This window comes from Rhinopithecus roxellana, chromosome 1 (genome assembly GCF_007565055.1).
Source record: "Rhinopithecus roxellana isolate Shanxi Qingling chromosome 1, ASM756505v1, whole genome shotgun sequence".
NCBI lineage: Eukaryota > Metazoa > Chordata > Mammalia > Primates > Cercopithecidae > Rhinopithecus > Rhinopithecus roxellana.
Genome location: NC_044549.1, coordinates 125076964 through 125099956, shown reverse-complemented (window position 1 = coordinate 125099956; position 22993 = coordinate 125076964). Strand labels below are relative to the sequence as shown.

Here is a 22993-nt window from a genome sequence, read left to right as displayed (position 1 = left end):
CATATTATCTATGCAGTCATCATAATAAAAAAAAGAGTATTATTTATTGCATTGTTCTCTATTCACGGAAGACATACCTAAATACTAGATATTCTTGTAAATATAATGAACAAGAAACAGGCTGGGCATAGTGGCTCACACCTGTAATCCCAGTACTTTGGAAGGCCGAGGCAGGAGGACCACCTGAGGTCAGGAGTTCAGCCTGACCAACATGGTGAAACACCATCTCTACTAAAAATACAAAATTTAGCCAAGGATGGTGGCTCATGCCTATAATCCCAGCTGCTTGGGAGGTTGAGGCAGTAGAACTGCTTGAACCCAAGAGGTGGAGGTTGCAGTGATGAGCGATTGTACCACTGCACTTCAGCCTGGGCACTGGAATGAGACTCTATCTCAAAAAGAAAAAAAAAAAAAGAAAAGAAAAGAAACAGACCCTGCCTTCAAGGAGTTCAGTTAGTTGGCAAATACAACATAGTATGATTACCACTCCATATTAAAAATAAATTCACAGTGCTAGGGGAAACCTAGTCTGTGCAATGCAATAAAACCTAGTCCAGGGAGGGGGTCAAAGGAAGGCTTCTTCGGGGAGGTGGTGCTTAACCTAAAACATGAATATGTTTTTAAAAAGTGGAGTAGGGAGAGGAAGAGGCAGTAAAGTAAGAGGAAGAGAATTCTAGAGAATGAAAATAACATGTATGAAAGCTCAATGATGGGAGGAGGGGAGACTGGTGAAATACTACCATATGAGTTGCCTTTATTTATTTAAAAATTTACCAAAGGTAGGCACTGTGCTAAACACTTTATATACATTGTTATTGCTGTTTCTTCTATCGAGCCTACAAAACAAGGATAATAATCTCATTTTTACAGATTAAAGAATTTTCAGAGCTCAGAGAGGTTAAATTACTTTTCTAAGACCAGCCAGCTAATAAGAGATGGAGTCAGCTTTGAACCTAGGTCTCCGGCTGCAAAGCCAATTCTATGCATCTTCCCAAATACCTTGGGACTGCTCTTTATTCTTTTATCATCCACATCTAGTAAAACATCAAATCCTGCTGAGTTTTTCATATTTCTTACATTGTTCCATTCTCTCCATACCTACCATTAGAAACTTAGCTCATTACCTTTCATCTGGACCCTAGGCTGTAACTGCTTTCTAGGTATAAAGTGTGTATGTATCACAATAAGTCAGATCGGCATGATCTCACTTTCAGAACAAGAGATTCAACAAGTATCTGTATATGTACCATGGAAGAAATATGCCTGCTCTTTTCTAGGGCTAGCCCTGGAATATCCTGGAGCCTAGTCAGGGGCCTTCTTTTCTGCTTTAATTACGCTTTTTGGTGATCTCACTCAGTCTTCTGACTCTAAATACCATCTCTAAAGTAATGACTTCCACATCTATATTTCTCCAGTTTTAATATCTCCCATAAAGTCCAAATTCTTAGTTGACAATTGTCTACTTGACATCTCAACTTGGATGTCTAATAGAAATATCCCCTGCCCCGGCCGGGCGCGGAGGCTCACGCCTGTAATCCCAGCACTTTGGCAGGCCAAGGCGGGCGGATCACGAGGTCAGGAGATTGAAACCATCCTGGCAAACACGGTGAAACTCCGTCTCTACTAAAAATACAAAAAAATTAGCCGGGCATGGTGGCGGGCACCTGTAGTCCCAGCTTCTTGGGAGGCTGAGGCAGGAGAATGGCGTGAACCCAGGCGGCAACGGAGCTTGCAGTGAGCGGAGATCACGCCACTGCACTCCAGCCTGGGTGACAGAGCAGAAAAAAAAAAAATATATATCCCCTGCCCCATTAAAATGTGAGTATTATGAGGTCAGGAATTTTGTCTACCTTGTACATTTTTGCATCCCTAATGCATAGTGCCTGACACAGTGGATCATCAATAAATATATGTTGACTGAATAAACACATGCTGTTATGAGAGCAAAAGACATCCCAAATGGGACTCAATTGTCCTAGAGGGTCTTTGAGAATTTGGTACTCTGGGTTAAATGTGTATTTTGGGAGGACAGAAAGGAGTAGAGGTTGACTCTAAGTTCCTTTAGTGTGCTACAGTTAATCCTACTCTTTAAGGATTGACCTACCTGGGATGTTAGCAATCCCTAAACATTATACCTCTAGGAACACTATCCATTAGACTTGCCTGTTAAGAATCACTTTGGAAGACCTTTACAATATAGATTTCCAAGACTTCCACCCGCTAGCACCATGTCACCTCCTTATCCAGAATCTCAAGGGGAGTGGTCTAAAAACCTACATTGTAAACAACCCCAGTAATTGTTATTGACAGGTTTGAGGGAGACTACTATAGAAGCTTTACCCATTAGGTTATTATAATTGAAAATGGCTCAGCTTGCTGGATATCGGTATCTATACATGCCCTTAACTCTAAGTCAAGAACTCCAGAAATGATATATAAACTGCCCGAATAATATTTCATTAGTTGTATTCCAAAGTACTAGAGGTCACCAGTGATCTAAGAGAGGCCTTCTCACACAACATGTCATATATGGAGCTTTTAAAAGTACATATTCTATGAAGGCACATCTGTGTGAACATTCATTCTCAAGAAAGGATCTGATTTTGTTTACTTGGCACAAAATTAATTATGCCATCCCATGCTCAATTCCCACACCTTATATGAGTCTTTACTGTGACATATTAATGTCAGTTTTCATCACTTTTTTCCCTTAAAATTGCTGAAGAATCAGGATTTCAGCTTCTCTTCTCCCAGATCCACCCCTCTTAACCTATCATTTCAAGCAAGCACACGGTTATCACTGTGAAGATTTCTGTCATCCCCTCCACTAATCCCCAAAATGTTTTTCCCGCACATATTCAGCAGACTAAGCGTTGACAAGGCAAAAAGACTAGTAAATTCCATAATCTACTCCTAACTAAGGAATTCAAATGACAACAAGCTTAAATTAAAGTGAATGACAGCAACTAACAATCTTCTGACAGGCACTCTTCCAAGAACTTGTGAGCTTCAAAGGCAAACTTACTTATGGTCACAGTTTACAAAAGCTGAATTTCAAGTATTAAGTGATTATATATTCCCAACTGTAATCTTAGCTAACCTCAAAGATTGGTCCTTGAGAAGTAAGAAGGAATAGGATCAGATGAGAAAAACAGATAGGGACACGCTGGGAGAACCATTTCAGACTTTCTCCTCAAAAGGTAATGAACTGAAACATAACAGACTATATTTAAAAAGACATGGAAGCAACTCCCCTTCTCTCCTTCACTTTCTCATTCAGGAAGCTTTATAGCTTGCTTCCTGCTGCATGACCAAAACACATTAATGCTATCCCAAACAACATTTATCCCTCTAAACACATGATGTTCCCCCACAAACTGTTGTTGATAACAAAGAATCAGGGGAATTGGCACAATGCCAAGTTACCAGGGAAGTGCTTGGATGAGAGAAAATTGACATTTGGAGTTATGTTGACATTAGCAAATACTTTCTGTATCAGTAACCTAGAGCAGAGGCCAGCAAACTGCAAGCCAAATCCAGTCCACCAGCCTGCTTTTGTAAATAAAGTTTTATTGGAACATAGTCACTCCCATTTAGTTACATATTGTCTAGGGCTGCTTTCCCATTATAACAGTGGAGTTGAGTCGTTGCAACAGATTACGTGGCCAGCAAAGTGGAAAATATTTACTATAATGCCCTTTTCATAAAAAGTTTGCTGACCTAGAGCATTACGTGCCAAAGATGAAGTGAGGCTGCTACCACTGTCCCACCCCCAACATGTACTGCTGGAGAATAGGTATAAACATCTGCTTTCTCTATCAGCCTCAGAAAGGCAGAGTGTTGACTCTTCACAACAGCCAGCAAGTAATAGCTATACCAGACATTTGGAGAAATTAGAAATATAGCATTCAGCCACCATAAACAGCCCCATGTTTCACCCATTTGGCACATCACTTTTGAAAGTCCTCCAACTCCTAAAATGCCATCATAAAGTATACAATGTTTTATTTGGTGATGTAACACTCAAACATGTTGTTTGCCTCTTAAAATGTTTCTGTTACCTGAAAAAACTTTTCAGAAACATAACAAGAGCTATAAACTCCAAGGCCATAATAAGTACTTGTATTATGTATTATGCTATATATTAATTTGCCAATGGATTTTTAAAACTTCCCTGCTTTCCTCTTGGTAGCCAATAATACTGACATAGTTTAAGGTGTAAGAGTTAAGGTTGTAATAAAAGATTTTTAAAAATTTAAAGTATAAAAAAGTCAAGAGTTTTTTAAAAGTACATATTCTATGAAGGCGCATCTGTGTGAATGTTTATGTACCTACCTTAAAGGATCATACTAGGTTACAAAACTATGGTTTCTGTATGCAGAGATTCATGTCACTAAATGGCTGCTATCTGATTCTTGAACTTGCTTTACTGAAGACTGAGACAGTATGGAGAAAAATTAAAACTAGGAGGTTGTGGCCATTCATCTTTACATTTTTACAAGCTTTATACAGGAAGCTTTACAGCTTGGGATAGGTAGTCCAACTATCCTACCTTTGAGATTCTACCAAAATAACACTTTTAAAGGTAACGTCTGTTAGTGCCTTAAGCTCAATATTCCTCCTGGGGCAAATCTATAAACACTCCATTTGCTGAAAAAGGACTTCAAATCCCACATCAAGCTTTCTACCTCAATCATGGGGCTAGAACTCTAACATTAACTAAGCCTAAGCCATGGTTAAGGCTCTCCAGCCATGCTATCAACAGGAGAAATGAATACTTCTGTAACCGAGGTAACCCTTAGACTCCAACGGAAAGAGAAACAATTATTCCTGGAGGCTCTCTATGATCAAAGCCATCATAGGACTACTTTGATAAAAGAGTTGAACCCAAGTGCTTTGAAGACAACCTTATAAAATTGTCATCATAGTAATGATGGTGTCCCAGGAATGCTCAAGTTGACAACAATCCTTTTCTAAAGAATGTCATTAGTTGGTTTTGAATATGTTTTTTAAAAAGAAAAACTTTGGAAAAATACCAGCAGGAAATTCACTAAAATGTTAATAATTTCTTCTGAAAAATATGGTTATGGATGGTTATGGACAATTTTTTCTTAGCTTTTATAGCTGAAACAATCCCTTTTCATAACAAATATTTTTAACACCCCCTTACTATTCTGAAATAAAAATCATTGATATAAAACTTACCTAAAATCATTAAAAAATAATAACATAATATGAAGAAGAAATAAAAGCAAAGCACTTTATAATAAAATATGCATTTTAATGTGTTAATGCTTGGGCCAGTAAACTAGGAGGCATAAAGAATCAGTCAGAGATTTGGATGCATCACATAATTATCATGACGGCAGAGGTTAAATGCAGATCTACAGAATGTGTAGCATGATGCACTCATTATATAAGTGGCATTGCTGTCAGGGATAAATAAAACTAAGAGCAGTTTCTCCTCATTTACATGGTGGTTGAATTTTTAGAACTGTCTTCCTCCCCACCATCAAAAATGAGCTTATACATAAAATCAAGTTTGGTTTTAGACTCAGATAACTGATAGGTTTTCATCTATGACTGTCACGGGAGACAGTCAAAAGTCAAGCAAGCTTCAGGATACTTGTTTGATATGGGGCATTTTAGGATATCTAGCATCTCTTACCTTTTCCACTTAATGCATGTAGAACATCCCCCATCACTGTATTCCCTGTAAGTAGCTCTATGAATTTTTACAACCTCCTTTAGCAATTCTCCTGCTGCTTTTGAGAGCTACTGTTTTATATTTTTCTATACTTCATGAATTTTCTTTAATGAAATTTACTACCTTTTACAATCATTTTTTTTTAAAGCTCCAGCAGAGTTTTAAGCTCATCTGTGTTCCTCTAATAAAAAGACATAAGGTCAAGTTACTAACACAAACTAATATCTTGAAAGCAGTTGGAGGCAGAAGAAATCAAAAAAAGAAAAGGTCAAGAAGTTTACTATCCTTAGTAGTCGGATAAACCTTTCACATCTTTGGATGAGATGCATGAGAGAAGTCCAAACAGATACCTCAAAGATCAATTTATTCTATCTTAAAAAAGATTTATGATTAAAGCAGAATTCACTGATGTAATGGGACACTAGGTCCAAAAATTACAGGATCTCAAAGGAATACATGTGAGCTTTGATTACTGAGATTTCCTGGGTAACAGCACGACCTAAAATTAATAGAGTCCATAAAAGGAAGATGCCAAAAGGAACTTTGTTCTTAAGATGGTTTATACAGCTTGGGCTACAGCAAGACACAACCCATATATAGAAAATCACAGCATCTGCAGTATTTTAAGAAACTATAGTTGAAAAGCAAGAGCAAATGTACAGTGAGAGGAAAGATCCTTCGAGGTCAACATGGAGTCAAACTCTAGAGAAGATTCTTCAGTGCACGCTGGTAACAGGCAGCTTCCCACATACAGAATTGGTTGGCTGCCATTTCTCAACCTCTATCTTTTTCCCTGGGACTGCCCATTGTCATAAATTGCAGAAATCCAGGACAGCTTGCTTTTCTACATGTGGTATGCCTGCCAATTCCCAGAGGCTGGCTACCACAGGACTGTTTATAACAGCCATTGCTTATTAAGTTTACCCTTACTTTTATATCCTTATGAACATTATCATGTTATCAAATTTCTCAGACTTCTCAAAACCCTCTCATTCTGGGGACGAGTTATCTTTTCCTTTCTTTAAAAAAAAAATCTGCCTAAAGATTAAACAGGTTGAGAGGAGAAAAATCTATATTTTATTATCTCTTTAAGTCTGTTAAAAGCAACAGAGGCTTGCCTTAACAATAGATTTTTGTTGTTATGTAATATACTGCAAAAAAATATTACTTTACTACATAAATATTAGATAGCTCACCTACCGTGCCTTTAAACTAGTCAAACTGTTGTTCTAACTCCACAGTGCAATCTTGTCTGGGAAATACCTTACCATATTAGGCAATCGGGCCCCAGAGAGAGAGGAAAACAAAACAGACTTAGGATTTTACCTAAAAGGAGAACTGCAAAAATACTGACTCGTGGTGGAGAGTGGACAGAAAGTTGCTGGATACCCTCCAGCAGATAAAGGGGCTTCACAAGATTAAGTAATAAGATTAAAAAATTCTGCTCAACAGAAAGGATCCAGCAAATAGCCAGAAGCAATGCTGTGAAAAATTGGAGAAAAAGGGTTGCTATTTACTCAAAGAAAGAAGGTGGGAAAAAAATAGTAAAGCTCTCTGAAACTAGGACTGTTGGAAGGACTGGCAAAGAAGTATAAATGGGATGGGTTATTTAGGCCATAAAAATGAAAGCCTGCTTGCTTGACAGAGAAGCTGCAGGGTCTTGACTTGATCAGATGCTCAACAGGTTCCAAACACCATTTGAAACATTTAGTTCTTGTTCCTTTCCTTTCTACTCATTTCATTCTCCCTACTTCAGCAATCTCCTTTAAAATTTATTCCTCAAAATTCTTCAGTTATATGTCAGAACACATGTTGGAGTTATAGAGGATTTGGGGCTACTTCTGTGACTCTCCAAATAATCCACTCTTTAAGGATAAATTAATAACTTCAAAATCACATGATCCTAAGGCCAATAAAAGTATTCCGAAAGCCTTACGCTCATCCAGACGTAGGAAGTTAGAGATCTGGAAAATAATTTAAATGGATTATAATTATCTCTATTTAAATGTATCAGCTCATTTTCATTTCACAATGCTAAGAGGCAGACTATTATAATCCCTACTTTACAGATGAGGAAACTGAGACACAGAAAGGTTAAATAACCTAGCCAAAGTAGTTAAATGGTTAAGCTGGGGTTAAACGGAGGGAGTCTAGCTCCTGGGTCTGCACTCTTAACTATTATGCCATATTACTTGTCATAACAGTATGTGGTATGATATAAGAGATATAACAGATACAAAGATACAAATTTTGAAGGTAGTGCAACAGCTGTGCACTAGGACTACGACTCTGTGATACTAGCAAGGTACTTAATCTCCTGGGGCTCAGCGGTTAACTTCGAAATGACAGTGTTAACTAGGTGGCCTTTAAAGTATTTTTTAGCTTTACATTTAGTCTATAACTGTCATTTTAGCCATCCCAGAGCTATTAATAAATCAAATTTTAATATACAGTAACACCTTCTAGGTGTTAGGTGTTTTATTTCTAATAAAAGTTTTTCCAAGAGTCTTTTTTTGTGGGGGGACAGGGTCTCGCTCTGTTGCCCAGGCTGATGTGCAGTGGTATGATCTTGGCTCACTGCAACCTCCGCCTCCCAGGTTCAAGCGATACTCATGCCTCAGCCTCCTGAGTAGCTGGGATTACAGGCGGGCGCCATCACACCCAGCTAATTTTTATATTTTTAGTAGAGATGGTGTTTCACTATGTTGGTCAGGCTGGTCTCGAACTCCTGACCTCAAGTGGTCCATCTGCCTCGGCCTCCCAAAGTGCTGGGATTACAGGCATGAGCCACCATGGCCGGCCCCAAGAGTCTTCTTAACTGCAATTGAAGTGACAGTTATTCAAAGATGTAATAGAGCAGAAGAAAATTTGGCAAAGGAGACCAAGAGGTAAGTTAACATCATTTGCAGACATAGTAATCAATAGAATCCCTCTGATGTAGTAAGAAGAGTCTTATGACATCCCTGGACTTCAAAGGCCTCTAGACAACGTTGCAGAAAGGAAGCAATTTCTAGTTCAAAAGACGTCAGAAGATGCTCTGGAATGTCCAGCTCTCCTATACCACTGCATCGCCCATTTATAAATAGTCTGAGCAGATTTCATGGGAAATAGCCCTTGAAAAAAGAAGTAAAATAAGAACAATGATAAAACTGCCTATTGTTCCATGTGTTTTGTTTGATTTTGTTTTGGGAAAAGGGGAAACTGCATCCATATTCACAGGGTCAGGTACCAGGATTGCTCAGTTTCCTTTGCTGATTCTTCCCCTTCTCCTCACTTTGAATTTTGGAGTGCACCAGGGCTCTTTCGGCCTCTTCTCTGTCTACATTCATTCTCTTGGTGGTCACATTCAATCTCACGGTTTTAAAATGCAATCTTTAGGTTTACTGATATCCAAGACGTAGATCCAGCCTGGCCCTTAATCCTGAATTCCAGATTCCTACATCTAACTGTCCTCTTGACATTTCCATGTGGAAATATGTCAATCAGATCTATTAGATTTAACAATTCTAAAACCAAAACCAAATGCCTACTGTCCCCCCACCAAATGTATTCTTCCTGTAGTATTCTCCATTTCAGTTAATAAAATTCCATGCTTTTAGTTGCCTTAGCTAAAAAGTCTTAGTGTCAACCTTGACAACCTTCTGTTTTCTCACCTGATATCCAAGAAAATAGCAAATCTCATTGGTTCTAACTTCAAAATATATTCGAATATGACAACTTCTCAGCATCTTTACTGCCTGCTATTCTCCTGGTACAAACCACCATCTGTTTTCCCCTGGACTGTTGCATTATAATGGCCTCCTAACTGATGTCCCTGCTTCCACTAATGTCTTCTCAGAGTACATTCTCCAAAATAGCAGGCAGTGATCCTTTAAAATATAAGTATAATCATGTCACTCTTCCGCTCAAAACTACAACAGCCAAAGTTCTTATAATAACTTATCAGTCTATGCCATTTGGCCTTCTTGCACATTCCACTTTAGCCACACTGATTTTTTTTTTTTTTAACCTGTCTTCAAGCATGCCAGACACCTGTCTTAGGGTCTTTGCAATTGTTGTTCCCTCTGTCCATAACACTCTACCCTCACATGTCTAAATAGTTTCCCACCTTGCTTCCTTTAAGTCTAGGCTTAAATCGTATTTTCTTGGTAAGGCCTATCCTGACCACCCTACTTATAATGTCAACCTCCTTTCATGTTGGCACTTCTGATTCTTCCTTAGTCTACTCTATGTGGTTTTTCCGTAGTACATATCACCTTTTAACATAATATTAAATTTACATATTTATTTTATTGTCTGTCTCCCCCACTAGAATGTAAATTCCATAAAAGCAGGGCTGTTTGTTCATTGTTGCATCCCCAGAATCAAGTGCTTGATCATAATAGGCAGTTAAAAGCACTTGTTGAATTAAGATGCTTATAAAAGTAAAGGCAGGACAAAATGGAAAATGCATTTAGTGGCTTTTGGTATATTTCTAGGGCATCTGTTTTCTGTTAAAGTTCAAAACTCAGCTCTGCTAGCAAATTCCAATTGTGTTCTTTTATTTAGTTTGAAAACCTTGCATTTAATTGCTTACCTCTTTTAGAAGACTTTTACTAACAGATCTCTCCGCTAGTTATCTAAGGCAGGTACCTTGATATCTATGATTTAGTAACTCTTTCATACTATCTCCTTTACCAATGAGTTTTGAGGGATCATTAGTAATCCAGACCTACTGGTTGTATTCTGGATGGGGACAGCTACATTGCTAACTTTTAGGGTAAGGTTTCAGTGATTTTGTTCAGATTGAGTGCCACCTGATTCATCTAAAAGCAACAGAGATTCTAGGGCAAAAGAAAAGTATGAAAAGTCTTACTTCCTGACATACATAACTACCCACCTATGTCAAGGACAGCAGAAGAATGCTGATGCTCTACCCACTGAATCTTGATACTCTGAGTAGGCTTTTAAGTTGTCCTTCAAGAAGACGTTCCTTCACTCAAGGAGGTGAGATGCTACTAGCAAGTCAATTCGAACATGTAACCTGCTGAGTAAAAAAACCAAATGGATGAATAGGGAATAAAAAAGGATACAAGTCCTAATTTCAGGTTTGCTTCACTATAGTAAAACAAAGAGGTTCCCTGAAAAAAGGTATAGGTTGCTCACCTAGCAGAGATATCATGCCCAAATAATTCTTAATTTCTCTGGGCCTCAGTTTTCTTAACTGTAAAATGAGGTTCCTAACCCAAGATATCTCTAGATTCTCTTCCAATCCTATGATACCAAAAGCTGGGAGGCAAGCACCTTTACTACATTGAACTGGGTCTTCCAACAATTCCTTTAAAACAAAAGCAATTTGTCTTTTGCTCAGCTTCTTTAGGGCACCATTCTGCCTGTGCACCAACATCTTTTCTGTTGACCACTTGTGCCCTCTAGTGATAAATTCAATTATACAACAGGATTGGCTTGGAAAACAGCTCCAGAGTAAACAGGGAAAACAGTAAGAAAGCAATAGATAAAATTCAATATAAAGAAAATGGAATCTAGGCCAAAGATGCAGGTTAAAAAAGATGGAAATAATCCAATGGTCATTACCTTCTGTGGTGTACCTATGCTTGTTCCCTCCAGGGCAAACATTCTATGTGATTACTACTATAGTAAAGAAAACAGCAAACACACTGCTGAATATAAAAGCATTTTCAGATATAATTAGAATAACCCTATTCCTCAAATTAAGATGCAGATTATTTTTTATTTAGAAAGACAAAGGATCTATTAAGATTCTCAGAGACTGTCATATACCTAATGTGGATAAACAAAACAGAATTGTTTTTAAACATATCTGTCAAGCAGGTGCTAAGATGTCAATTTTATATACTCATGTTAGTTTCACTGGTGCATGGATTTACCAATGGGGATGGGTTCGGACTAAAATTATGTACTATGTTGGGCTTAAGTAGGGTCCCCAGCCTTCTAAGCATGTTCCTTGCTGTCCCCAGCATACCAATGCATGACTAGTCTATCACATACTCTCTTTTGAAAAATTTTAAATTGATGCATTATAATAGTACGTATTTATGTGGTACAAAGTGATATTTCAGTACATATATGCAATATGTAATGATCAAATCAAGGTAATCAGCATATCTATCACCAAAAATAATTTCTTTGTGCTGGAAACATTCAAAATCCTCTCTTCTAAATATTTGAAAATATACAATAAATTATCAACTATATTCACCCTTTAGTGCTACAGAACACTAGAACTTATTCCCCTACCTGTAATTTTATATCTGTTAACCAACCTCTGACTATCCCCCTTTCCCAGACTCCAGTAACAATAATCCTACTCTCTACTTCTATGAGCTCAACTTTTTAAGATCTTGCATATGAGTGAGAACATGAGGTATTTATTTCTCTGTGACTGACTTATTTCACCTAACATAATGGCTTCCAGGATCATTCATGTTGCTGTGAATGACATAATTTCAGTTTTCTTTATGGCTAAATAGTATTCCACTAGGTACATATACCACATTTAATTTATCTATTCATCTATTAATGGACATTTAGGTTTGATTCCATATCCTGGCTATTGTGAATAGTGCTGCAATAAACATAGGGATGCAGATATCTCTTTGAAAGACAGAGAGAGAGTGAGACTGAGAGAGAGAGACAGAAAGAACGGGAGAGAGAGAGCACGAGAGACAGCAAGAGCACCAAATCCTAACCACTAGACCACCAGGGAGCATCATCTCTTTGATAAATTGTTTTCCTTTCCTCTGGATAAATACCCAGTAGTGGGACTGCTGAATCATATGGTAGTTCAATTTTTAGTTTTTGAGGAACCTCCATACTGCTTTCCATAATGGCTACAATAATTTATATTCCCACCAATAGTGTATTAAGAGTTTCTTTTTCTCTACATCCTCACCAGGTTTTGTTATTTTTTGTCTTTTTGGTAACAGCCATTCTAAGAGATTAGATGATCTATTTCATTGTGGTTTTGATTTGCATTTCCCTGACCAAATATTCTATTGACAGCAAACATTATGGCCATTCCTGACCATAAATCTTACCTGTATATAAATGTTGGTTACATTTTTCTTGGTATATAAAAAAGGAAACGGACTTCAATGACCTCAATAGAGATTTAGTTTAAACAGCAGAAAGGTCTCCTAAACCATGCTGTTGTCACTGCTATATAAGTGAAGTATTAAATAATCTTCTTTTGAAATCTTTAAGAAGGGGGGAAAAAAACCATAGGTATTTTGAATCATTTAGGTCTAACTCTGACTGGAGGCATAAGATAAAGATAATAACCATTAAAGCTTCCTTTCTACCATTAAAATTAAATATTATTGGCTGGGCATTGTGGCTTATGCCTATAATCCCAACATTTTGGGAGGCCAAGGCGGAGGATTGTTTGAGCCCAGGAATTTGAGACCAGTCTGGGCAACATGGTGAAACCCCGTCTCTAGAAAAACTCCAAAAATTAGCTGGGCGTGGTGGCTTGCACCTGTAGTCCCAGCTACTTGGGACGTTGAGGTAGTAGGATCACTTGAGCCTGGGAGGTTGAGGCCACAGTGAGCCATGACTGCACCACTGCACTCCAGCCTGGGTAAAAGAGCAAGACCCCGTCTCAACAAAAAAAAAAAAAAAAAATTTAAACATTATTGCTGGTTGATTTCTATCTTTTCCATTCAGTTCTCTGTCCTGAGAGGCAACCACTCTTCTGATTTCTATCACCATAAATTAGTATTGTTTATTCTTGAGCATTAATGATGAAATGTTTTAAGGTGATGGAAAAGTTCTGTATCTTGATTTGGGTAGTGGTTATGCTGGTACATACAAGTGTCAAAACCCAGGAAACAGTATATTTAAAATCTGTGCACTAATTGTAAATTATATTTCAGTTAAAAAAAAGATATTAGAGTCTTGGGAAGAGATAACTTTAAAAATAATAGATACTATCACTCTTAAGGAGTGGGCTAGGGAAGAGAAGGAAGTTGGCATGACCTCAATAGCAGATATAGTTTTATTGAACCAAAAACCAAGAAAGGAAAGAGCTGCCCTGGCTTCTCAACTGTATCCATGCTGATTAGTTAACAGCACCATTTCAATAGAATGACCCCCACTCTGACTGGCTCATTTGTTGTTGCAGAGCTGAGTTAACTGTACTGCCTGATGGATGAAAATGGATTTAGGATAGAGAGGTGGTCATAAGATACTACTGATTGTCTTGAAGAAGAAATATAGGAATTTACACTGGGTCATGATGAGGCATGTGGCTCTGTAGGCCCATATAGATAATGGCATCATGCCTCCTAGCATTAGGAGACAGTGTCAAGGGAGAAAAACAGTTAAGAATTTAACTGAAATAAATGAAACAAGCAAATATAAGACTTTGACAAAAAGGATGTCTCACCCTATGCTGATTCATTATCAGCCTTTCTTTCTGCACTGTTGGCCAGGCTGGAGATTGGCACTTGGAATATATTTCTTATAGCAAACCCTAGCTTACCTGCATAAATTCAAATGTACCAGTCCAGAGATACTGGGCTGTTTATTCTTTTTGATTCACATTGTTGTTTTCTTGACACATTGTAAACACTAGTAAATGCCTTATGCAATTGGATGTGTGGAGTATTTTTAGTCTGACAAATGCCATTCACATCAAACTGCAACAGTCTCTGCTTTTCTTCATACTTTCAAGTCAACAGTCCTAAAGTAAAATTCTCTAGGAAGTACTGCTTCCTAGAGATCAAGATTAAGATCAAGATCATCTTAATTTTCCTTACTTGGTACCCTGTAGGCTAGGATTTTCCACTGCCAAGAAGATGAGAAAAGTAGAGAAAAGAATTTTCACTGGCAAAAGACATTCTTAGACAACAAAAACTTCCCTTTTGCAATTCCCCGGATTTAAATGGCCTATGTAATTCTGTATGGATAATGTTCCATTTCAGTACTCTATAATCTATAACTCAGATCCTCTGAGTTATATTTCCTGAGTTACATATTCTTTAGAGTTATAATTCCCCAAAGGAACTTTCCTATATTCACTCTTCCTATCTCCAAAAGCTTTTCCAAGCCCCTTGAAGAAACTAAGAGTTGCTGTAATTTATACACATACACACATGCACACACTCTTGCTCCAAGGAACCTCTATATACTATTTCCACACCACACAGCTTGCCTTTATGAAGTAGCCCCAGCTTCAACCAAGGACAGGCAATTCTCACCTATGTCACCATTAGTCATTAAAGACACTACTTTCTGGAAGGCTACTATTGTCTGTTTTGGATCTAGACAAAAATATAGGCAGATCAATGACAATATATTATTTATATCTTCTCTGCTAATGATGAGTTAGATGTTAATTTTCAGTACAGGTTATTAAATATACTCTGAGAACATACTTCCCATAAGTTGCAGGATACAAAAAGGTCATCTTTTTACTTAATTTCAATAGAAAAGCACGTGTATTTCAAATAATTTAGTCAAAACCAATTTCCTTCCTTCTTGGAAAACAGTACTGAAAAGAAAACCACCACCAATCATGTCTGAGTGGCTTACAGGAGCCTGGAGTATCTTCAGAAAAGCTGAACTAAGGCCTTTCACTACAGGGAAGAGTTGGATGTCAGGCCTTAAAAGGTCAGAGTTATATAAGATGCCAGATGTTTAATCTTATCTCAAAGTCAAATATAAATGACTTGGGGACTGTCTGATGTTTTACATTCTCCACATTTATGTCCCTCTCTATTAGTGTGGATCCAAAAAGGAACTGGTATCACTTTTCATTCAAAGATTTCAAAGTATTTCATATAATCCAATAACATACTCAGAAGAGAGAAAATGATGGATCCTATAACAGGGTGAAAGATTGGCAGCAGGCAAAGAAAAATGTAGGAAACTGGTTCAAGAGCACAGGCATTGTTATGCCACATGAGAAAATAGTACCACAAACTAACACCTGCCTCATCTCTTAAAGGAATGTCTATCTCCAAACTCCCTCTCAACTAAAATTTGCATAAGTCTTGCCCTTTCTTCTACTAAAATTATATACAAGAGCAAGACTGTGCTCTCAAGAGACATGCCTCACTGGTTTGTCACTTACCCATGTTTCTTTGACCTCTTCAGAGCCATCAGTTTCATCCTCCTAAAAAAGAAAAAGGAAGAAAATCAAGAGGCTCATCGTCAGAGACATCCTTGAAAACAACAAGGTCAGATCCCATCAATTATGCATCTTGCCATTTCAAACATGGGCAATGAGAATTGACTTCCAAGTGATGCTCTGTTACTGCTACTTTTCACAGCTATCACAGGCAGGCAATTTAGAAATGTCACCTGCAGTCTAAAAAGTCAAATAGACCACAATTGGAAAAGGGATTTTTTTTTTTTTTTTTTTTTTGAGACGGAGTCTCACTCTATAGCCCAGGCTGGAGTGCGGTGGCCCAATCTTGGCTCACTGCAAGCTCTGCCTCCTGGGTTCACGCTATTCTCCTGCCTCAGCCTCCTAAGTAGCTGGGACTACAGGCACCTGCCACCACACCCGGCTAATTTTTTGTATTTTTAGTAGAGACGGGGTTTCATCATATTAGCCAGGATGGTCTCAATCTCCTAACCTGGTGATCTGCCCGCCTCAGCCTCCCAAAGTGCTGGGATTACAGGCGTGAGCCACCGTGCCCGGCCGGAAAAGGGATATCTTTAAGACAGATGACAGACAGACAGACTTAATTTCATCTTTGTCAATACTTATTAATTTGGCCCTATAACAATAAAATACTTTTATCTAAAAATAATTTATAATAGATGACTATTACTGTCTCATTTCTTGTCTCACTGAATAAAGTTTGTCCAATTTTCAAATGAGTCATTGGTAGGCAGGGTCCTCTTGTCCAAGTAACTGGCCACTTGTTCTTTAAAATGCCAATAACAAGGTTGAATGAGAAGGGTACCAAACAAGATATGGAAGAGGATGAATGGAACTACTGAATGTGTATTTGTAGTCAGTAAACATTGGTATATCTGTCTTTATTTGAAAGCCAAAGTTCATCTATTTTATGTTATTTGTTCTGTTTTTTCTCCAAAAGAGTAAAACTAAGTGACCTTGTATTACTAAGAGGTTTTAAGTTCCTTGAACTTCTTGTAGTACTCCTACAATATTTAGTTAGAATCTCTGCTCATATGTGGCATTAAGATATTGTTGACTCACTACATGACATTCAGGGAATATTAGGAAGGACTACTAAAACTCGACAAGCTTATTCACTTGTTATATTTGTTTATATGGCTGTTGTATATTTCCAGTTTTTTAATTCTTTGCCAATTATTTGCTGAGTGCCTGCCATGTGCTTAGCACTGTACTAGATACTGGCAATCTAGCAGGAACATACCAAATGAGTCCCACACTAGTTAGGTCTTTCTTCTCTTTTCCTCAGTAATACTTCCTGAGAATCTGCAAGATTTACGGCACCCTGTAGGACTCTTTCTTTTAAACTCAAGTGAAAGGATGGGAGCCAAGAGTAACACGATATGCCTCAGCACAGACCAATCCACTTACATCCTTTGTCCAGAAATTGATGCCTGTACCTCTTCGTCGTTCCTTGGGCCGCCTCCTCTCTCGGATGGACAGCCTCCCAGAGGACTGCTCATCCAAATCTGCTTCTTGATTCTCTGGCCAGAGATAAAGTATGAACTTTAAGAATCTGGGGGATGTGCACTGTGGAGGGGCCTGTGTCTTTTGAAGCTCTACATACCAATTTTGTCCATTTCCTTTGCAGTTGTAGTATTTGTGGTAGTCTTTGAACTCTCAGAATCAGGGACTGAAAATCTATTTGTCCGTAGCAGGTGGGAACTGGTGTAGAGTGAGGGTCTTGATGTAGAAGGAGATGCTGGCGGGGTGGGTTTGTCTGGCTGAGTTGGGCACCTCAGGCGATGACAGATAGGCTGGAAATAATCCACAACATGAGATACTAAAAGTCAACTCCATCTAAAGGATAAGGACAGCAGGATTATACAAAATGCTTTTTTTCTATATTAAGAGGCTTATGAGTAGATGACGATCAATATTGAGTACCTGGTAATAGGTACTCAATAAGCGAACTAAGCTAAAGTCAGTTAATTAGACAGAAAAAAAAACAGCCGCTAGACTCCTACTCTGAGAATCCCATCATGTTGAGAGCAGTTCAAGCAAATTATTCATCAGTTGACCAAAGGGTACTCCATAGCATTAATTGTGTAAAAAAAATTCCTTTGATCAATGAAAACAAGAATGATGGCCTTTTTAAGATGGAGTGCTGAAAGGCAAGGTTTATGTAGGGAAACAAAAAGATCAGGAGCATTAAGAAGCAGAATGTAGGGATCATCTGAGAACAGAGAACAAATGTATCCTGCCGAGTTCTGAATACTCTACCAGCTTGCCATAACCATGCTTATTGAAACTTTCTAAAGTTCCCATTTTCCTTTTTGTAGTTTTGTTTTGTTGTTTTCTTTTTCTTTTTCTTTTTTTGGAGACGGAATCTTGCTCTGTTGCCCAGGCTGGAGTGCAGTGGCGCGATCTTGGTTCATTGCAACCTCCACCTCCCGGGTTCAAGCAATTCTGTTTTGTTGTTGTCTTTTTTTTTTTTTTTTTTTTTCAACTTGAGAGTTAGGACAGATAGAGCCTAACAATAAGCCTTAACTTGGTTTATGGAAGACTCAGAGATAGATAAATCCTTACTACACATTAAATTTATGACATAAAGATTGTACACATTTTTGTGATTTATAAAGACACATACAATAAAATGTAGTAAATTTGGAGTCAGACAGATCTTTGTTCAAATTCTAGCTTCAGCACTTACTAGCTGTGTGACCTTGAATAAGTTACTTAGTTTCTCTGAGCCATAACATCCTCATCTATAAAATAGAGATAACACCTTCTTCAGAGAGGATTATGAGGATTAAATAAGAAAATGTGCATTAGATGCTTAGAAGAATAGCTGGTAATAGGTACTCAATAAATATTAGCTTATAAAACAAACAAAATACAAAATAGAACTTCAGTTTATGGAATCTAGCCATTCAGAGTCAAAGCAAGAAGGAGATTCCTTTTCTCTATAACCACAGTGACCATAATACTTATCTGCCCAAACTGGGACACTTTTGAGAGTGCAAAGGAGTGGTAATGATAATTACACAAAGACAACAGTTGTAATTGGAACCATCTTAGATAAACAAGGAGTTATCGCTTCTCGGCCTTTTGGCTAAGATCAAGTGATAAACCAGGAGTTATGTTCACCCTAAATATAAACTTATACCTTTGACTACCAACTCCACTAGAGAAATGAAACATAAATCAAAATGTCCCTCCCAACGGTGACACTCATGAGTGCTTTGTAAGCCCTTAGGTTAGAAGAGTTTGAAAAACAATACACTAGTAGTTAAGAGAGCAAGCTGTGGAGTCAGACTGCCTATGTTCAAACTCTGGCTTAACCACTTCTTGGCTATGTGAAATGTTGGGCAAATTCCTCAACCTCTGATTCAATTTCCTCATATATAAAATAGAAATAGTAATATTTACCTCAGAGGGTTGTTATGAGGATTAAATGCATTATTAATACATAAGAAGTATACTTAAAATAGTGCTTGGCATAAAGTAAGCATGTATTGAGTAAAGTAAACACTCAATACATGCTTATATTTTTATTTGCATTTTGTCATACTATGATCTCTCTTTTTAGAATAGAAGGACATTTATTCAAAAGCATCAGTCAACTCTCAGAAGAAAAAAAAAAGGTCATTTAAGGACCAACATCCTCCAAATTTTTGTCACACATGTTTCCCAACTAAAGACAGCCATACAGAGTAAGTTGTCCATTGCAAGGTAGAACACAGCCTTTGAACTATCAGTGAAGAAGACACTCCCCAAACTAATTACCCTGCTTTTAGCACAGTACATGCCAGCAAAAATGAGCTCACCTCTTCATCCAGACTCCTGCCCCAGGGCTGCTGGCCCTCCCCAGCTTCTGTTGCTGGAACTGCTGAGGGCTCATGCTTCTCAGGGCTCCCCTCAAGCCCTTCAGTGTCTGTGGGCTTCTCACGAGGCTGCTCCTGAGCTTGCCTCTCTGCCCTCGACCGGCTGAAAGTCCTTTCTGCTTCTTGAAGGTCCGTTAGGGTGACACCCTGGGAAAATATCACAAGATCAGGGCTGATTCAGACTAACCATGGAATAACTCTTGATTGAGCAGGAGTATTCCCAAAAAGATCTAATAGTTATCAAATACCAAAATGAAGCCCCCCAGAATGCATAATGAGGTCACTTCAAGCAATATATGCTTAAAATAAGCATCTCAGTGTACAAAGAACCCAGGCCTGAGTCTAGGTATATTTTGAATGTAATACTTTAGTTTTTCTAGTTTGATCTCCAGAAAATAGGTCAACATTGATGTCTGCCTGTTATAGATGTACTTTTTCCATACCAAATAGTTCTCAGTATCTTTATTTGAAAGGTCCCTACCCTCCCAAGATCAAATGGTTATGAACAGAGATTCTCTAAACAGCAGATACTGGAAAAAAAATTTCACTTAAAAAAAGAAAAACCTAGCTCAACAAGATGAAAATTCAGAGCTAGGCTAGAATAACAACAACACAACCTCTTAAAACTCCTAGACTAGCTTTTCTCTAACATCAATTCCCAAGTCACTCTAGGAATCATATATGGATATTCCAACAATTAACGTTCTCCCTGCAGGGTCATAGGGGCAGCAAGACAGAAGAAAGGCAAATGATGACAAAACTACAGGAGAAGGGAGAAAAGGAGTTTAGAAAGAGCATGAGTTGATTCCAACTCAAGTAGTTATGTGCATGAGTCCTCAGAAGAAGGAAGTTCCAAAGCTGGAAGGTAGTTGATCAGGTACCGTATCCACAACTTGCTTCCCCTCCCTACTCCTGGCTTTTTTTTTACTATTAATTCATTTACTTACTCATTCTGTTAATAAAGAATTAGGTGTCTTTAGGCACTAGAACTACAAAGACAAATCAAATGATTACTGTCAAGAACCTTTTAGTCTAGCAGAAAAGACATAAGAAAACAGATGAGTATAATGAGAGAATGTAAGTATTAAAACAGAAACACAGGAGTATATAAGAGGAATACCTAACACTGGGTTCTAAAGAGTAAAAAGAACTTGGGTAGGGGGAGGGAGAAAAGGCATTATAGGTAGAGGCATCCTGTACAAAGATACAGAAACAAGAGAGGCCATGGATGATTTAGAAATATGTAGGTAACTTAGCAAAGATGAAGCACACAACAAAAAAAGGAAAGTGGGAGGAGAGAGGGAGAATGAGGATAGGTGATTTGAGGAAAGCAGGCAGAGGCTAGGTCATAACAGATTTTTTTTTTTTTTATTTTTTGGAGACGGAGTCTTGCTCTGCCGCCCAGGCTGGAGTGCAGTGGCCGGCTCTCAGCTCACTGCAAGCTCCGCCTCCCGGGTTCACGCCATTCTCCTGTCTCAGCCTCCCGAGTAGCTGGGGACTACAGGCGCCCGCCTCGTCGCCCAGCTAGTTTTTTGTATTTTTTAGTAGAGACGGGGTTTCACCGTATTAGCCAGGATGGTCTCGATCTCCTGACCTCGTGATCCGCCCGTCTCGGCCTCCCAAAGTGCTGGGATTACAAGCTTGAGCCACCGCGCCCGGCCTATAACAGATTTTGTAAGCTATGCTAAGAAGCTTAGATTTTACTTTCTTTGGAAGTCAGTGGTCCCTTTGAGAATCTCATGAAGACTACTGAGAATCTAATAAAATCTCCTCAAAAATTATGTACACATTTCAAGGAGTTCAAAGATCTATTCAAGTTTTGACATGGACCTTCACTCCCTCTCTACTGAATCTTTCCCTCTAAGATGGTTCTATGTTCCTGTCTCTCCCACCTTGAATTCTATGCCCCTCTCCAGCAACTTCCCCATCTTTTCCCATTCCTTCATAAACAAACTTGAAATCAATCCAGAGCAATTTATCTTCCCATATCATTTATTTCTCACTCATTTATTTACTCAATAAATATATAGTGATTTATTTACTGTATGATGGTGGAAAAGATGAGCAAAAGTATAGTCAGTCTTCTTTTTCACACCCATTAGGATGGTTACTACCAAAAAAACCAGGCTGGGAGTGGTGGCTCACACCTGTAATCCCAGCACTTTGAAAGGCCAATGTGGGTAGATCACTTGAGGTCAGGAGTTCAAGACAAGCCTGGCTAACATGGCGAAACACCTTCTCTACTAAAAATACAAAAATTAGCCAGGTGTGGTGATGGGCGCCTGTAATCCCAGCTACTTGGGAGGCTGACACAGGTGAATTGCTTGAACCCTGGAGGCAGAGGTTGCAGTGAGCCAAGATCACACCATTGCACCCTGGCCTGTGTGACAACAGCGAAACTCCATCTCATAAAAACAAAAAAAAACCAGAAATATTGGTGAGGATGTGGAGAAATTAGAACCCTTGTGCACTGCTGATGGGAACATAAAATGGTACAGCCGCTAAGAAAAACAGTATGGGAGTTCCTCAGAAAATTAAAAATTGAATTACTGTATGATCCAGCAAATTCCATTTCTCGGTATATACCCAAAAGAATTGAAAGCAGGGTTTCAGGGAGATATTTGTATAGCCATTCTCATAGCAGCATTAAATAGCCAAAAGGTGGAAGCAACCCAGTGTCTACTGACAGATGAATGGATACACAAAATGCAGTATCCATAAAAGGCTGAAATATTCAGCCTTTAAAAGGGAGGAACTTTGACACATGCTGCAATGTGTCTTGTATCATGATGTGTCAGGTATCATGGATGAACCTTGATAACTATGCTAAGTAAAATACAACACAAAAGGACAACTACTATATGATTCTACTTATTTGAGGTTCCTAGCAGTGAAGTTCATAGACAGAAAGTGGAAGCGGGGTTGCCAGAGGGAAATGGGGAGTAATTATTTAATGGATACAGAGCTTCAGTTTGGGAAGAGGAAGAAAGTTCCAGAGATGAATGGTGGTGATAGTTATACAACGATGTAAATGTACTTAATGCCATTAAACTGTGTAAACTTAAAAATGGTAAAACTGGTAAGTTTTATGTTATGTATATTTCACCACAATAAAACAAAACAAAAAAACAGTCAGTATTGGTCCTCATGGGGGTTACATTCTAGTGGATGAAACAGACAATCATCAAGTAAAAATAAAGGAAGAATATATAACCTGCTTTGGGAGAGTCAAGGAAGACAACAAGCGTGTTTTTGCTGCCATATATAATGTCTCTTTTCCAGTGATCA

The 22993-nt window shown here is 38.3% G+C and overlaps 1 protein-coding gene across 12 annotated transcripts in view; it reads right to left on the bottom strand.

Moving 5' to 3' along the window:
* PPP1R12B (protein phosphatase 1 regulatory subunit 12B) overlaps positions 1 to 22993 on the bottom strand; it is a 242300-nt gene that overhangs the window by 75758 nt on the left and 143549 nt on the right. For 9 of the 12 annotated variants that reach the window (XM_030930268.1, XM_030930276.1, XM_030930289.1 and 6 more), the window contains 4 exons: positions 19649 to 19852; positions 17446 to 17635; positions 17250 to 17362; positions 15804 to 15845 (listed from right to left, as the gene is read on the bottom strand). In XM_030930268.1, the coding sequence (XP_030786128.1) occupies positions 15804 to 15845; positions 17250 to 17362; positions 17446 to 17635; positions 19649 to 19852 (549 nt within the window). Of the gene's footprint in view, positions 1 to 10586; positions 10734 to 15803; positions 15846 to 17249; positions 17363 to 17445; positions 17636 to 19648; positions 19853 to 22993 lie in introns of those variants that run through there. The other 3 variants (XR_004057260.1, XR_004057262.1, XM_030930309.1) reach the window with 3 other exon arrangements.